Source organism: Protopterus annectens, chromosome 8.part1 (assembly GCF_019279795.1).
Source record: "Protopterus annectens isolate FY-2018-M chromosome 8.part1, PAN1.0, whole genome shotgun sequence".
In the NCBI taxonomy this organism is placed as follows: Eukaryota; Metazoa; Chordata; order Ceratodontiformes; family Protopteridae; genus Protopterus; species Protopterus annectens.
In genome coordinates, this window is record NC_056742.1 from 343,905,879 (window position 1) to 343,923,763 (window position 17,885).

General features: G+C 44.1%; 1 protein-coding gene across 1 annotated transcript in view; it reads right to left on the reverse strand.

The window, feature by feature from the left end:
* The window catches only part of NAE1 (NEDD8 activating enzyme E1 subunit 1), a 1,377,685-nt gene that overhangs the window by 683,683 nt on the left and 676,117 nt on the right, over positions 1 to 17,885 (reverse strand). Inside the window, exon 13 of the mRNA XM_044081916.1 lies at positions 8,365 to 8,498. Within this exon, the coding sequence (XP_043937851.1) occupies positions 8,365 to 8,498 (134 nt within the window). The remainder of the gene's footprint in view (positions 1 to 8,364; positions 8,499 to 17,885) is intronic.

Below are 17,885 nucleotides of genomic sequence, written 5' to 3' on the forward strand. Positions count from 1 at the left end.
AGGTCTCCAATCTTTTCCCTTCCTTGGTACCAGGAATAGTCTGGAATAAAAACCTTGACCTTGTTCTTGAGTAGGTACCTCTTGAATAGCATTCATGTCCATGAGATCTGAAATTTGTCTTTGTGCCTCTGCCCTTTGATTGTGTGGCAGGTTTGGCAGGCCTCTCATTTTTGGAAGGGTGTGAAAATGGAATCTGTAGCCTCTGTTTATAATGTCCAGGATACATTTGTCTTTTGTGACAATATGCCAATTTTTCGAATATAATGCCAGTTTTCCGCCTAAGGGTGCTGCCATTTGAGCCTTGCTTGGCATGCAAAGGGGAAAGTCATTGGGCTTGCTTTCTGAATGGCTGCGAACTATCCTCACCACCTCTTTGTGTAGGAGCTTGCCATTGTCTGCCTCTAAACAATCCTTGAGATTGCCCTCTGCCCCTCGAGCGTCTGTATCTACCTCTTTGGGGTCTGTCTGTGGCTGGAAAGGACCAATTTTTGGAAGGCCAATTTCTACTGAAACGTGGAGGTTGTACCTGTAGAAAATCTTTCACTGCTTGCATTGATTTAGCCTTTTCCTCCATTTTCTTTAATACCTCCTCAGCTTTAACACCAAATAATACATCCTTTTGCAGAGGGGCATCTAGTAATTTAGCTTTGACATGATCTGGTAAGGTTTGCTCCTTGAGCCAGGCATGTCTACGTATGACTGATCTTGTAACAGCAGCTCTACATGAGGCCTCTAGAGCATCAAAACCACATTGCAAGGTATGTTTACCCACTTGTTCTGCACTATGCATCAAATCCTGCAACTCCTTCAAGTCTGGCTGTTCAGGTTGTGACATTTTGCTTCTCAACTGTGATAACAGAAACTGTTGGTACTTTAACATATGGAACTGGCAGTTTAATGCCCTCATGGTTAAGGTGGCTGAGGTGTATACCTTTTTTCCCCACCTTTCTAAAGATCTGGAATCTCTCTTGGAAGGTAAAGGATTTTTAGCAGTGGAGGCCTTAATTCCCTTGGGGCCCTGTGAGATAGTTTCTGGGTCGGCCGCATGGCTTTTGTATAGAAATTGGTGTGAGTCAGGAACCCGGTAGTACCTGTCAGGTTTGACTGGGGCTGGAGGTAAAGAATCCGGGTTAAGGCAGGCCTCCGAATACACATCATCTAGTATGTCTAAGACAGGAGGTATAGCCAGAGGCCTGTGCTGAGGTAGCAAGAGAAAATCCCTAAGCCTTTTCTTGGAATCTGAATACTCTTGGCCTTCCCAGTGGAAGTGCTCCTTTAAGGTATGCAAGGTTTCCCCAAATGAGTAATCCTCTGGAGGGGAGACAGAGGGAATGGACTCCTCTGCATCAGAATCTTCAAAAGGGGAGTAAGAATGTTCCTGTTCAGCCGAGTGCTCTGAAATAATGGAGGCCTGGTCAGAGGAGGGGGATTCTTCCTCCACTCTGGGCCTTTTGTCGGGGGGGGGGGTGAGAACCCCTGATAAGAGTAATTAAATCCTCAGCCATTTTAAGCATCTGTTTTTTAGGCATGGGGCCTGGAGAAGGGCCCTGTGTAGCTGGTCTCTTAGAATGCATGGCTGCTTTAGACTTAGTGAAAGCCTTGATGGAAAAAGAAGAGGAAGGTCTGAAGACACCCTGAGAGGAGGCAGACCTGTCTACATTTTGAGTTTCACCACCAAGAGTGGCTTCGGTATCTGTAGTCGTGGTGTGGGCCGAGGAGCCTGCGACCTCGGGCACAGAAGACACCGCCAATGAAGTGTCGTCGGTAGGCAGGGGCTGCATAGGCGCCTCGCTGAGAACCGGACCACCTGTAGTCGGCTTTGGTGCGGTGTCGGTAGAGGCCGCGGACCTCGTGTGTCGGTCCTTATCTTTGCGTTTTTTAGACAAAACTGGAGTCGGAGTATCCGACGACATAATATAGTTAAATTTTCTGCCAAAATAGTGCTGGGCGAACTCCGCCCGACGCTTAATGGTGCGTTTGTTGAATGGAGCACAAAAACGACAGACCGAGACGTCGTGGTCTGGGCCTAAGCAAGGAATGCAGAGGGAATGAAAATCCTTATGCGGTATTTGCTTCCCACATGAAATACAATTATTAACTTTGTCTGACATCGGTCTGAGGCAAGAAAAGTTTCCCCAACGGGGTACTTAGCTTTCATGAAGACTTCTGTTGCAAACTTTTCGTAATTTCAGGAGCTGGCCGACCGGCACTTGCGAACTGCTTCTGCTTCGGGCACCGTGCGGCAAGAAAGACTGAAGAAAATGGCGTTGGCTGGTTCCTTTATACCCCTGTCACACTGACGTCAGGGAAGAAGCGACGACAACTGACGCCGGACCTAGACTTTGGAATATGGACAACCGTGGACCCGCCTGACGGCAGGAGAACCCCATCTGTTATGACTGCAGCTGTATGCACGATGAACATCAGTGTTACTGGTAAATTTCTGCACAGGCTGGTGCCTTAGACTGTAGTGGGACTGCAGTAGTGACAGTACTGTAAATTCTGCTGCAGGATTTCTGCTTCAGTGCTTTTACTGTTGTTTACATTCCAGTTTTGTTACTAGAGTTTTATATTCTGCTCATCATTTGCCTGCTTAAAGTTGCATTCCAGTGCCTTTATGTTTATTTTGCTACTGTTTTCCCATGTTGCTGTATCTTACCTAACCTTTTTCCTGCCCACATTATAAAACTAAAATTTCTGAAATTTGAACCTATCTGGTGTCATTAGCCTGTAGATCAGAATTAAAGACCTAGGTGAACTGTGAATTGCTGCAGGTTAAGTCACAGAGCTTCAATATTGGCTTTATTTGATTGGATCCCTCTCTTAGCTGTGTTTCTTGCAGCTTGAATTTTTCCCCAGCCCTTCCAACCTTTGCCTGTTGTGGTTTCAAAAGTCTCTCTCTCTCGCTTTTGCTCCTTATGGTAATCTGACTCCCAAAGTCCCTCGTTCACCTCATTCATTGCCACTGTCAGTTATGCAAGCTATTCAAGTACTTTTCCCACTCATTGTTTTCCACAGATTCATAATAGTGAGTGCCCACTCAGCAAATCAGTACTGCTCTTGAGTAAACCTTCCTTACTACAAACTGTTTCCTGCTTATTTTCCCAGAGCTCCCATCTGCTTGGCATCCTTGCCACACTCTGCGAGGGTCTTGAATTAATCCTGCTCCATCTCTGGCAGCTATGACATTTATTTTATTCTGCTGCACTTCAGTTAGCTGTATTAAACTGCTACTGCTTTATTTTTGCTTTATTTAGTATATTTGCATGCTAAATCTTTTTAAAAGTTCCTAATGTAGCAATGTTCGCTGACTGCTAAAATCTGCATTTCTTTAGATGCCTTCCAGGCATTATTGTGCAATTTGCTACTCTGTAATTGTTGCAGGTACTTAATTGGTGTATTCTTACACTACTGACCCAACAAGACTACCCTTTTACATGGCTACACAAAGAGAAACTAGTTTGCAGAGATGAGCACTGCCCAGTGTGCTTAGCAGTAGATACTCCAATTTCTACTCTTCACTCCTGCAACAACTTACTGACCGAATACCCAGCGACAGCCAGAAAAGTACAGTTGTGTACACTTATCATAAATGTAGATGTTCAAGTGTATTCACTGTTGCAGTCATCACACTTGGGTTATCCCTCAACTGAGGGCTACCACTGGCAGGATAATCCAAGTGTGATGACTGCAACAATGAAACATGAAGAACATCCACAGACATGAACTTTCCTGCAATCTATGCAGTCAACTTGGTGGCTATGGGCGTCCTCGGGCAACACAGCAGTTATCTTACTTTTACTGACAGCCTGCTTATTCTCAAACAAACTGATAGGTATGACAGAGATACATTTACATAATGTCACTGAACTGGAGGTAAAGTTCTCATATACAAGCACACACGTCTCCAACCAGGCAGTCCGAAATACACACACTACACCCACCATATATAGTATGATCAGACAGACTCACATATGCTGAAACTCTTAAAAGTAATTTTCCTAAACCCCAAAGTCTTCCCAGACAATTGACCTACAACAGATATCCACAGCAGTCCCAAAAGTACTCCACAAAACAACACCCACAAGACATATAGCCACACTGCATGAACTCAACTTCAAAGCCCATAAGACAAGCCACCACACAACCAAATATTTTGGTCACAGGGGATTCCAATGTGACACACAGATGTCCCACTCACCAGGAGTAAAGAGAAAGTCACAGTCAGTTGCCTATAAGGGCCAGGATCTGCCAAATCATGCATGCACTTGGGTCACTGGATTGCAAGTATTCATATGACTCAGTCATAGTTCATATGGGTGTAAACGTCCTGAGATGTAGCTCTCCAGATTATATGAAGCAGGACATGATGAAGCTGTCAGATTGTGTGTCCCAGGCTGGTAAGAACCAGTATTCTACCTCCTCCAAGGGTGATACACCGATATGAACAAAAGATGACCAACTTTAATAGCTGGCTTAGTTTTTGGTGACTCCCTAAGGGGGGGGATACAATGTTTATCAGCATGGGAGGGTATGGTTGATAGACCACACTGCCTTGCTAGGGATGGTCTGCACCAGTCCCCTCTAGGCTTCTGAGTAGTGAATAAAACACTGTTCTCCACCATTGTGCCTTTTTAAGCAATACCAAACTGACAAACCTTCTGACATAGCAAAACCAACTGCAGAAAATTTAAAGTTATTACTGCTCAACGCCAGAAGTCTAAACAAGAAATTCCACTCCCTCCAAGCTCTCCTCAAACTAAAGAATGCAGACATTTGAGCAGTTACCAAGACATGGATTAAAGCTCCTTAAAGCACCACGGCAGTGCAGGGCTACAATGTCTTACATCCATTTAAATCAGTTGCTGCACAGGAAGGGACTAAAGGTGGAGGTGTCTTAACTTACATCAAAATCAAACATACCTCAAGGCTGGTCAAATAGGATGACATATTTCAGCTTCTCCAGTTCCAAATTACCATACGCAAAGTCCCTTACCATATCCTTGCAAACTACAGATCATCTTTTATGACCGGGAAACCCATAAAACATACTTAAAAAACTGACTGGAGACCATCACTAAACAACTCAACATCACTATAAACTGAAAATAATACATGACCACAAACTTGCTGGCCCAGAGATTCCCGGACTTTGTCAATAATACCCTGGACCAGATAATCCACATGCCAACTAAGGAAGCAAACATACTGGACCGATCCTCACTAACATGGAAGAATGCAGCACCCCCCCAGTCTAGCGTCCTCTCTAATAAGGCCGGAACACAAACTGTTTCCTTTAAAATAAAGATAAAACCTGTGTCCCCAGCTAAACCTATAGCATTTAGAAACTATTCTAAGGCAAAAGTTCTATTAAATGACAAACTGAAAACATTTCAACCCAACCCCAAAACCCTGAGATCACAGCTGCCTATGCGAAACTGTTCACAGTATTCTATACAATCATGTTAATAAATGTAGAGGGACAGCTGTGCATACCAGAAATAAGCTCAGAACAAAAACAAAAAACAAGCCAACCTGGTAGAATTCAATCAAAAGGCTGTACAACATAAGGAAGAAAGTTATAGTAAAAGTCAAGAAATAGAACACCCAGCAGGTTAAAAACTTTCTCATGAATCAGGTCTAGCAAAAACAATTCTGAAGTAAAAAAATAGCCTACCAGGCCAAGGACAACCACAAGGCTTTCTTTAGCTATGCCTGTAACCTCAAAGACTGTACACAACAATGTGCAGAGTTAACTGTGAATGGAGTAACCTACACAGATCCAGAAGATATAGCAAATATACTGGCTGACAAATTCAGCTCCCCCCCAGTCACCTCTCAAGAAATACTACTGACCATACCCACCAAACCATCACTAGGGAACTGGTCCTAAATACACGCTCCTAGGCCAAGAGCACCGGATCAGTGGGTCCTGATAATATCCCAAGATGCCTCCTAAAATGCATGAAACATGACCCACCAAGATCACTGGAGTCACTACTTAACCAGAGTCTTCAGTCAGGCTTCATGCCATGCAAAAGGAGAATTGCAACAGTCATCTCTCTGCATGAGAGGTGGGCCTTTCTACAGACGCTGGAAACTAGAAACCGTTTAGTCTGACTAGTCTTGCATTCAAAATCAGGGAAGGAATTATCACGGAAATGATTAACAATGACATTAGAAACCTCCAGACACTAGATCCAAACCAGGCTGATGTTGTCAAGAGAAGATCATGACTATTTAATCTGGTAGACTTCTTGAGAAGTCAGCAAAGCAATGGACAAAGGCAAAATGGTGCATAATGCCCATTTCGACCTGGCTAAGGCATCTACTACAATACCCCACTCAGGCACTGTAACAAATTCACAAAATTAGGCAAGAACCCCTATGTTACATGCTGGATTGCTGCCAGCTGGCTTCCAGATAAGACTCAAGAAGTTGAGAGAGACGTCCACCTCCACAAAGAGGTCAGTCACTAGCCGATTCCCTCAGGGCTGAGTGCTGGTTCCTCTCTCTTTTTGGCTTCTACTTCTGGGAAGTCAAGGCCAATGTCAAGGGCCTCTGGTTAACGAGGTTTGCAGATGGCTGTAAACTGGGAGCAGTCATAGAATCCCCCCCAAGAAACTAACATCCTCCAGAAGGACTAATGCAGACAAATAACTGGTGCCACAAATGCAGTTCAAAATTTCCTGCCAAAAATACATAACACTTTGGGAAGTTGGCTACACTAAGAAACCACCTCATTGATAACACACACCTAAGAGTACACACAGTAATCATGGATTTGAGGATGTATGTAGACAGTAACTTGGTTTCTGACCAACATCTATCTAACGTAGTAAGGAAATCATTTTATACTGCTCAACTTATAAGCAAGGGTATGGCATCTAGGTCTAAGGAAGTCATTGTTCCGCTGTATTCAGCCCTCATCAAGCCCATCACTGGGCACAATACCCCCCTCGGTATGTACCTGACCATGCACATGCAACAACGGGAATGTTCACAGAGGTTCCTCATAAAAAGAATACAGAGCATTAACAAGTCATATGCAGATCTCCTCAAAGCCCTACCCTTATATTCTGTCCCCTACAGATGTCTGGCATAAAAGTCATCTCATGATCACACTTTGATGGACATCATGTTTATCTGCAAAACAAATAGCATCAGAGCTACCCAATACAGGGACTTAAATCTTGCTTGCGACACAGACAGGACATGGTGGAGGGACGACTATGTGTCTCAGACAATACTCCTCCTGTGGAACAGGCTTCCTATCCACATGAAGCAGAGTTCTTTCCTATCCCTACTCAAACATAGCCTGGACCAGTGGATGGGAAATAAGAAATTCACCCTGGTCTGCCACTTGTGTTGATAACGGACAGAGGCAACCTGTAAATGTTTGACCACACACATGCCCTAGATTACACATATGCCTAACAATAACATTTAGGGTACCAAACTTGTTAGATACATTTAGAATATATGGCTAGACTTAAAAATGCCATTTTGGTCATTAGCCTAGTGTACACGTATGAACTTGCCTGATCCCAGATTCTCCAACTTCTCCCATCAGTCTGGCAAAATTCCAGGAACGTGGAAGAAACGTTCCTGTATAACTAATACAATGGGATCACTTCAAAACTGACCGTTCTGAGAAGTTGTTAAACACTTCAAGCATTTCTCTTCATCCCCTGTGTGTGACAAGCAGCAGTGATGGCATATATGGCAATGCCCCCTAATATGTTCCTTTTCCTTTGCAAATGTGGATCTTGGTTAGTGATCTCAGAACTGCAATAACAGCTGCAAGTTTCTGACATTTTAGGAACTGAATATAGAAACGTTCATAAGATAAATGTTAAGATTAAGATACAAACTGTGTGATGACAGAACTGAGTTAGGAAGAGTCCTAGTATGCAGACTTAGCCTAGGGAATGCCATACATATACACTAGCTGGATACACATGCAGTCCTAAACATGAAATGAGAGAAAACTCACTAGTACATCAAACTAGAGATATCAGAACAGGAACCCCAGATGCCAGGAAGTACAGAACCTCCTGCACAACACTGAACAGTTTTGTGAACCATTCACACTTGACTAAAAAAGCATATATTTCATACAATGTGTTACTTGTAGTACAACAAGAAAAGTATGTGCCACTTTTTATGTAAAAGTATTAGACAAACAGAAATTGCTGTACAATCCCGCTGTTAATTTCTTAAAAAAAAAAAAGAATCCAATAGCAGCAAAACAATTGGGCGCTCTGTGTCATTCTAAGATTGCATGAGGTATGGCAATGCATTTTTAACCTTTTTGAATCTTTCAAAAGTTAATATTGACTGACATATAAAATATTGACTTACACATTCTGCAATTTGATAAATTTTTCTGAGTCTGCAATCATATCTGGAATAGTGCCTCGTACTGGAAGATTTCCATTGCCTTCTTTTGCTACAAATTCTTTCACTGCACAAGCTAACATCCAGAATGATGAACTCTACAAATAAAAAAAAAAAACAAGAGTTTCTTTAATCAAAAGACATATTCCTAGCATATTGGTTGGTGTAAAAGGGACACCCCAAAGACAAGTCAATGACTGGGCTCATCTTCTACACAAGTCACTATGTGGTACTTTTATCTTGGAAATCTTTATGGTCATGGGTGCATGCACTTGGTGCTTGTGTACAATTTGAATCCACAGACATCAGTTTAAGTGTGCCTAGGCCCTCCCCATGTCCCATCAGTTTGCAAAAAACTACTAGTGAGCATACTTCTTGCAAACCAAGAAAAAAATAATAAGATTTGACACGCACTTTTAACAAGTAACGTGCAATTGCCTGATCTGCAGGAGTCTTCAGCTGAGGTTGGGGGTGTGCTATCCAAATCCAGGAAGACAATGTAAGCATATGTAGGACAATCAAAATGGGTCTCCATTGTTAAATAAAATGTACAGTTGTGTACACTTACCATAAATGTAGATGTTCGAGTGTATTCACTGTTGCAGTCATCACATTTGGGTTATCTGCCTGCAGTTAGCCCTCAGCCGGCCTGAATACCAGAGTCTTGGATTTGTGCGTCGGATGCTCTCTCTTCTTCCATGACATCAGGTCATCAGGGGTATAAAACATGCAGCTGATGCCATTACATCAGTTTTTCTTGTCCCAGATGTCAGGTGCCCTCTCAATGAGAAGCAATTATATGTTATGGTACACCTCCATCAAAAAGCAAACAAACCAGAAAACTTAAATACACTAAACAAGAAGGAAAGGAAGAGCCAAGAGAAGTCGGGGGCTGGACTGCAAAAGTGAATACACTCGAACATCTACATTTAAGGTAAGTGTACACAACTGTACTATGTTCTTCGTGTTTCACTGTTGCAGTCATCACATTTGGGTTTATTCCCAAAGCTAAGGAAGGGAGGAGGAAGTTAGAGAGCATTAGGGCCAGCTATTAAGCCCTGCAAGACTGCAGTGACAAAACCAGCTCTGGATTTAGAAAAAAATAGGCATGTGGTAATGCTTGAAGGTATGTACAGAGCTCCAGGTAGCAGCTTCTAGGATGTCCCTGGTAGGGACTCCTCTGAGAAAGGTTGCAGAGGTAGATGCAGCCCTGGTGGAATGTGATCTTATCCCCTGTGGGGTAGGTTTTCCATGGTGCTTGTAGCAGAAATGAAAACAATGGGCTATCCATTTAGAAATGGTTTGCTTTACAATGGCCTTCACCTCTGCTCCTGCAGCAAAGCCAACTAGCAGCTGTTCAGAATTTCTGAGAGGTTAGTCCTGTCCAAATAAAATCTAAGTTGTCTGTGGACTTCCAAAGAGTGCAGTATTCGTTCTCCTTTGTTTTGTGAATTATGGAAAAAGGTAGACAAATGAATGGACTGATTTAGGGCCACACTAGACACCACCTTGGGAATAAAGGAAGGATTGGTCCTGAGGGAAACCCTGTCTGCATGACAGATATTGAAGGGTTCCACTGCCATGAGGCCTGTAATTCAGACACTCTTCTTGCTGAAGTGATGGTTAGAAGGAAAACGTTTTCCAAGAAAGGAATTTTAACTCTGCAGTTGCAGCTGGTTCAAAGAGAGGGAGAGTGAGCTTTTCCAATACAAAGTTAAGGTCTTAGGCTAGAGTAGATTGCCCTGGAAGGATGCAGTCTTTGAAGGATGTCAGGGAATTCTGTACAGCTAACATTTCTTTTTGGTGGATAAGCAGGTGCATCTGTCTCGGGTTCCATTTGCCCTGAATGCACTGTCCTGCCATGTGACCCCCCCCCATGCATAGTCTGATGCGTTTGTTGTTAGGGTTTGGGCGGCAGGGGGTAGAGTAAAAGGAAGCCCCTTGTTGGGGTAGCAGGCCTCTGCCCACCAAAGGAACTCTGTCTTTATACAAGGAATAATAGGAATCATTGATTACAGGTCCTGAGAATGTTGGCTCCATAGACTTTTTAGATACCATTGTAGTTTCCTCATATGCAGTCTTGCATATGGAATTAGTAGAATGCAAGAAGCCATGAACCCCAGGGCTTGCAGAATTTTCCTTGTAGACAGTTGGGGCTTTGTGGCCAAAAGTTTGAAGTAGGGTGTCAAATAAACTTGTTTCTCTGGAGTGAGGAAAGCCATCTGGGAAGTTGTGTTCAAGCTTGCTCCCAGGAATACAACCTGTTGGCAGGGTACTAGGTGAGATTTCTTTTCATTTATGGTGTACCCCAGTGAGGTTAGAAGTTTCTTTACAAATGCCAGATGTTTTAATAGCAAGTCCTGGCTTTCTGCCTGAATCAGACAATTGTCCAAGTAGGGGTATATCTGAATATTTCTCTGCCTGCAAAATGCAATGGCTGGAGATAGATACTTTGTGAATACCCTAGGCGCAGTAGATAAGCCAAAGGGAAGTGCAGAGAACTGATAGTGCATGGAGCCTGCCCTGAAGCGTAGGTATTTCCTGCAAGATTCCCTTATTGGAATGGGCAGGTAAGGTTGTCAACCAGGCATCTTTGCCTAGCATAGAAAGCAGCTGTTGAAGTGTTAGCATTTTGAATTTTGGGATTACCAGAAAGGTGTTTAGAATAGAGAGGTCCAAGATAGGACTCCAGGAGCTGTCATTTCTGGGTACCAGGAAAAGTCTTGAATAAAACCCTTGCCCCCTTTCTTCTGCTGGCACAGACTGAACAGCCCTGATACTTAGAAAAGACAGAACCTGCTGTTGGGCCTCTGCCCACTGACTTGGGGGTAGGTCTGGCCAACCGTGTGGGTTTGGTAAAGTGTGGAAGTGGAATTTGTATCCTTGGGAAATAACATTTAAAACCCATTTGTCCTGGGTAATGAGTTCCCAGGTTTTTTGCATGCAGGGTGAGTTTTCCTCCTAATGGACCAGGCAGTTGAGCAGATCTAAGGGCAAGTCATTGTGCCATTTTTCTGTAAAGGGGTGGCTTACTACTCCCTGCTTTGGAAGTAGTAGCCCCCCACTGCTTAGACCTGGGTGGTTTGCTGTTCCTGGGTTTGGACTGAGAAGGCCTGGAAGAGACTGGAAAGGAACAATTCTTTGAAGGCCAATGCCTACTAAATCTGGGAGGCTGTACTTGTAGGAAACCTTTAACAGTTTGCATAGATTTAGCTTTTTTGTCCATCCTTTTGAGGACGACTTCTGCTTTGTTGCCAAACAGGCAGTCTAGGTTTAAGGGAGTATCTAGTAATTTAGCTTTAACATGAACTGGCAAGTTTTGCTCCCTAAGCCAAGCATGCCTTCTAAGTATAGACCCACTGACAGCAGCCCTGCAAGATTCTTCTGAAGAGTCAAAACCACATTGCAAAGTATGTTTACCAACTTCCTCTGCAGAACGCATTAAAAACTGTAATTCTTTGCGTTCAGCACAGTCAGGAATCAACATAATTTTCTGTTTAAGTAGTCCCATAATATGCTGCTGGTACTTTATCACATGAAACTGGCAATTTAAAGCCCTAATGGCAGGAGTAGCAGAAGTCTATACCTTTTTACCCCATCTGTCCAAGGCTCTAAAATCTCTATCAGAAGGGGTAGGATTTTTGGCAGCAGTAGCCTTAATGCCTTTTGGTCCTTGGGAAATGGTCTCTGGATCCGCAGTAGGATTCTTGAACAGGAACTTGTGAGAGTCAGGTACTCTGTAATACCTGTCAGGATTTCTGGGAGCTGGAGGTAAAGTGTCTGGGGAAGGCTAGAATCTAAGAAAGCATCATCTACAATGTCCAGAACAGGAGGGATAGCGAAAGGCCTCTGTTGAGGAAGGAGTAAGAATTCCCTAAGCCTCTTTTTGGAGTCAGAGTAATTGTGGCTTTCCCAGCATAAATGCTCCCTAAGAGTGTGCAAAGTTTCACCAAAAGAAAAATCTTCTGGAGGGGAAGCAGAGGGAATGGAATCCTCTGCATCAGAATCCTCATAGGTAGATAAGGGCAGATCCTGGTCATCAGAAGGAAAGTACAGTTTTGTACCTACCATAAATGTAGATGTTCGAGTGCGCATACAGCTGCAGTCATCACACTTGGGGTTATCCTGCCGTCAGGCGGGTCCTCGGTCGGCCGAATTCCAAAGTCTAGGTCCGGCGTCGGTTGTCATCGCTTCTTCCCTGACGTCAGTGCGGCAGGGGTATAAAAGAGGCAGCCAATGCCATTTTCTTCAGTTTTTCTTGCCCCAGATGTCAGGTGCCCCCAGAAAGGAAGGCAAAACATGATGTCATGCAAACATACATAAGCAGATAAATCAAAAACAGTAGTTGCAAGCAAATACACCATAAAGGAATACCCCAAATAGGTTGTATGTTAAAGGTGTTTGTCATAAGCCCTGTCCTAAGAGGGGATGGAGGGAGGGTAACCTGGACTGCAGCTGTATGTGCACTCGAACATCTACATTTATGGTAGGTACAAAACTGTACTATGTTCATCGTGCATACAGTTGCAGTCATCACACTTGGGTAGAATCCCAAAGCTAAGTAAGGGTGGCTGGTACTAAGCAGAATTAGGAGGGGCTAGAATGCCCTGCAGGACTGCTGTGGCAAAGCCCGCTCTAGATTTTGAGTATAGTGGAAGGTGGTAGTGCTTGGAGAAAGTGTGCACTGAACTCCAAGTAGCCGCTTCCAAAATGTCCTTGGTAGGGACCCCCCTGAGGAAAGCTGCTGAGGTAGCTGTAGCCCTAGTGGAGTGGGATCTGATGTATACAGGCACTGGTTTTCCATGAAATGAATAACAAAAGCATATGCAGTGGGCTATCCATTTTGAAATAGTCTGTTTGGAAATAGCCTTTCCTTGTGCACCTGTAGCATAGGACATAAAGAGCTGCTCAGATTTTCTGAATGACTTTGTTCTGTCCAAGTAATAACGAAGTTGCCTGTGAATGTCCAAGGAATGTAGTAGCCTCTCTCTCCTTTGTTCTGTGGATTTGGATAAAAGGTAGGTAAATGAATAGACTGATTCAAAGCCACACTGGATACTACCTTTGGCATGAAGGTAGGGTTGGTTCATAAGGAAACCCTGTCCTGATGGAAAATGATGAATGGTTGCACAGCCATGAGGGCCTGTAGCTCCGAAACTCTGCGTGCTGAGGTAATAGCCAGAAGGAAGGCTGTTTTCCATGACAAGTATTGTAGCTCTGCTGAAGAAGCCGGCTCAAAAGGAGGCAGTGTCAGCTTCTCCAATACGAAGTTGAGGTCCCAAGCTGGAGCTGGTGGTTTCCGTGGGGGTTTTATATTTTTTGCCCCTCTGAGGAACTGCCTTAATAGAGGATGTGAGAATAAAGGAGGATCCGTATTGTATTGTGCTGAAATGGCTGAAGCGTGGATCTTGATGGAAGAGAAGGAGAGGCCACTGTAACATCTCAGTTAGGTACTGTAAAATCTGAGGTATATTTATTACCAAGGATTCTGACCCTTTACTTGATTCCAGGAACAAAATCGTTTCCATTTGGCGGAGTAGGTTTTTCTAGTAGAGGGTCTCCTGGCCTCCAAGATGACATCCTGTACCTCCTTGGAGAGGAGAGTTTGTTGGTAAACTAAGGTATTCTCCATGCAGCTAGATTTAGAGTTCTGAGCTGGCTGTGAAGGGTCTTGTAGTTGTGCTGGGACAACAGAAGAGGAACTTGAGGAAGGATCCATGGTGGTGAGTGTGACAGGCTCTTTAAGAGAGGATACCAGTGCTGTCGTGGCCAGTCTGGAGCAATGAGAATCATTTGTGGCCTCTCTGCTCTGGTTTTTAATAGGACTTTGACCAGTAGAGGTAGAGGCGGGAAGGCATAGACTGTCAATGTTGTCCAATTGAAAGAGAGTGCGTCCACTTTCCAGGCCTGTGGATGATAGGTCCTTGAGCAGAATTTTTCCAACTGGTAATTTCTGTGGGTAGCAAATAGATCTATGTCTGGATGTCCCCATGCCTGAGTTATCTTTGAGAAGACTTGAGGATGCAACTTCCATTTGTGTGGGTCTGTCATATTTCTGCTTAAGTTGTCTGCCAGTGTGTTTTCCTTCCCTGGCAGGAATTGTGCCTGTAGTTGAATTTGTAATTCCAGTGCTGTGTTCCACAGGGTCATGGCTTGCCTGCACAGGGGGTATGAATGCATCCCCCCCTGTTTGTTTATGTACCACATGACTGTGGTGTTGTCTGTCCTTATTAATAGCTGGCCTGGATGCAGTAGGTCTTTGAAGGTCATAAGAGCATTTTGTACGGCTAGCATCTCCTTTTGGTTGATGTGTAGGTGCATCTCTTTTTGGGACCATTTTCCCTGAATACACTGACCTGCCATGTGTGCACCCCAGGCGTAGTCTGAGACGTCTGTTGTGATGATTTGAGTTGCTTGTTGTAAACAGAAAGGAAGACCTGTGTTTCTTTGGCATGCTTGAGCCCACCACAAAAATTCCTTTTGAAGGCATGGAATGAGTGGTATAATTGTTTCCAAGCTGTGGCTGTGCTGAGACCATAAGTATTTTAGGTACCATTGCAGTTTCCTCATATGCAGCTTTGCAAATGGTATTAGTAGGATGCAAGATGCCATGAACCCCAGAGCCTGCAGGATTTTCCTTGCAGTTAGCCTGGTTAAAGTTGCCATTTTGTTGTAGTATTGAGACAGTTGCCCTTGTTTGTCTGGCGTGAGGTAGGCCATCTGGGTTGTTGTATTTAAGCTGGCACCCAGGAAAATTATCTGTTGAGAAGGTATTAGTTTTGATTTCTTTTTGTTCACTGTGTACCCAAGGCAGTTTAACAGTTTTATTACAAACACCAGATGTTGCAATAGAAGGTCTTTTCTGTCTGCTTGGATCAGGCAGTCATCCAGATATGGGTAGATTTGGATTCCTCGTTGTCTGCAGAAAGCAATTACTGATGCCAGGCATTTCGTAAACACTCTGGGTGCAGTAGATAAGCCAAAGGGCAATGCAGAGAATTGGTAATGGGTTGAACCTGCAAGAAATCTGAGGTATCTTCTGCAATCTTGTCTGATAGGGACATGCAGGTATGCCTCCTTGAGGTCCAACGTTACCAGCCAAGACTCCTTGCCCAGCATGGGAAGACGCTGCTGTAATGTGAGCATCTTGAATTTTGGTACCTCTAGAAATGTGTTTAGAATAGATAGGTTTAAGATGGGTCTCCAATCTTTGTCCTTCCTTGGTACCAGAAATAGCCTTGAATAAAAACCTTGACCTTGTTCTTTTGCAGGTACCTCTTGAATTGCTTTCATATCCATGAGAGCGGAAATTTGCCTTTGTGCCTCTGCCCACTGATTTTGTGGCAGGTTTGGCATGCCTCTCATTTTTGGAAGGGTGTGAAAATGGAACCTGTAGCCTCTGTCTATAATATCCAGAATCCATCTGTCCTGTGTAACAATGTGCGAGTTTTTTGAAAATAAGGCCAGTTTTCCACCCAAAGGTGCTGCCATTATATCTTTGCTTGGCAGGCATAGGGGAAAGTCATTGCATCTGTTTCCTAAATGACTGTGGCTTATCTTCTCCACCTCTGGGGGCTGGTGTCTGCCACTGTCTAGCTCTGGAAGATCCTTGAGGTTGTCCTCTACCCCTTGGGCGTCTGTATCTGCCCCTTTGGGGTCTGTCCGTGGCTGGAAAAGACCAATTTTTTGAAGGCCAGTTTCTGCTGAAGCATGGAGGCTGCACCTGCAAGAAATCTTTAACTGTTTGCATAGATTTTGCTTTATCCTCCATTTACTTTAGTACCTCGTCAGCTTTAGCACCGAATAATACATCTTTTTGTAGTGGTGCATCTAATAACTTTGCTTTGACATGATCTGGCAAGGTTTGCTCTTTGAGCCAAGCATGTCTACGTATGACAGACCCCGTGACAGCAGCTCTGCATTAGGCCTCTAAAGCATCAAAACCACACTGCAAGGTATGTTTCCCCACTTGTTCTGCTCCATGCAACAAATCCTGCAACTCTTTCAAGTCTGGCTGTTCTGTTTGTGTCATTTTGCCTTTCAGCTGAGATAGCAAGAACTGCTGGTATTTTAACATATGAAATTGACAGTTTAATGCCCTCATGGTTAAAGTGTCTGATGTATACACCTTTTTCCCCCACCTTTCTAATGCTCTAGAATCTCTCTCTGAAGGCAAAGGGTTTTTAGCAGTAGAGGCCTTAATCCCCTTGGGACCCTGGGAAATTGTTTCTGGGTCAGCAGTATGGCTTTTATAAAGGAACTGGTGAGAATCAGGAACCCGCTAATATCTGTCTGGTTTAACAGGGACTGGAGGTAATGAGTCTGGATTAAGACTGGCTTCTGCGTACACATCATCCAAAATATCTAAGACAGGAGGAATAGCCAGGGACCTATGCTGGGGAAGTAGTAGAAATTCCCTGAGCCTTTTCTTGGAATCTGAGTAATCTTGGCCTTCCCAGTGGAAGTGCTCTCTCAATGTATGCAGGGTTTCCCCAAAAGAGAAGTCCTCAGGGGGGGAGACCAAGGGAATAGACTCCTCAGCATCAGAGTCTTCAAATGGGGAATAGGTGTAATCCTGGTCCTCAGAATGGTCTGAAGTAATAGAAGCCTGGTCTGAGGAAGGGAAGTCTTCCTCCAACCTGGGTCTTTTGTCTGAGTGAGGTTGAGAACCCCTGATGAGAGTAATCAAATCCTCAGCCATTTTAAGCATCTGTTTTTTAGGCATGGGGCCTTGAGAGGGGATCTGAGGCCCTTGTTTTTTTTATTTTCATTGCAGCTTTAGACTTGGTGAATGATTTAATAGAGGAAGTGGTAAGCCTGAAAACGCCTTCAGAAATGGCAGGCCTTGCTAAAATTTCGGTTTCCCCGCCAAGAGTGGCGTCGGTATCTGCAGTGGGAATGGAGACCGAGGATCCTGCGGCCTCGGGTACTGAAGTCGCCGGTAAAATAGTTTCATTGGTAGTCAGGGGCTGCGTAGGCGCCTCGCTGAGAACCGGAGAACCGGTAGTCGGCCTAAGTGTGATCTCAGTACTCGGTGCATGCCTCGGATGTCTATCCTTATCCTTGCGTCTTTTGCCTAAAACTGGCATCGGAGCATCCGACGACATGATATAATTAAATTTTTTGCCAAAATAATGAAGGGCGAACTCCGCCCGGCGCTTAATAGTGCGCTTGTTAAACCTAGCACAAAAACGTCAGGCCGAGACGTCGTGGTCTGGCCCTAAGCAAGGTATACAGTAAGAGTGAAAATCCTTATGCGGTATTTGCTTCCCACAAGAAATGCAATTATTAACTTTGTCTGACATCGGACTGAGGCAAGAAAAGTTTCCCCAATGGGGTACTTAGCTTTAAAGACGACTTCGGCTGAAATACTGTTCGTAAATCTCAAGAGCTGGCCGACCGGCACTTGCAAACTGCTTCTGCTTCGGGCACCGCGCGGCAAGAAAGACTGATGAAAATGGCGTCGGCTGCCTCTTTTATACCCC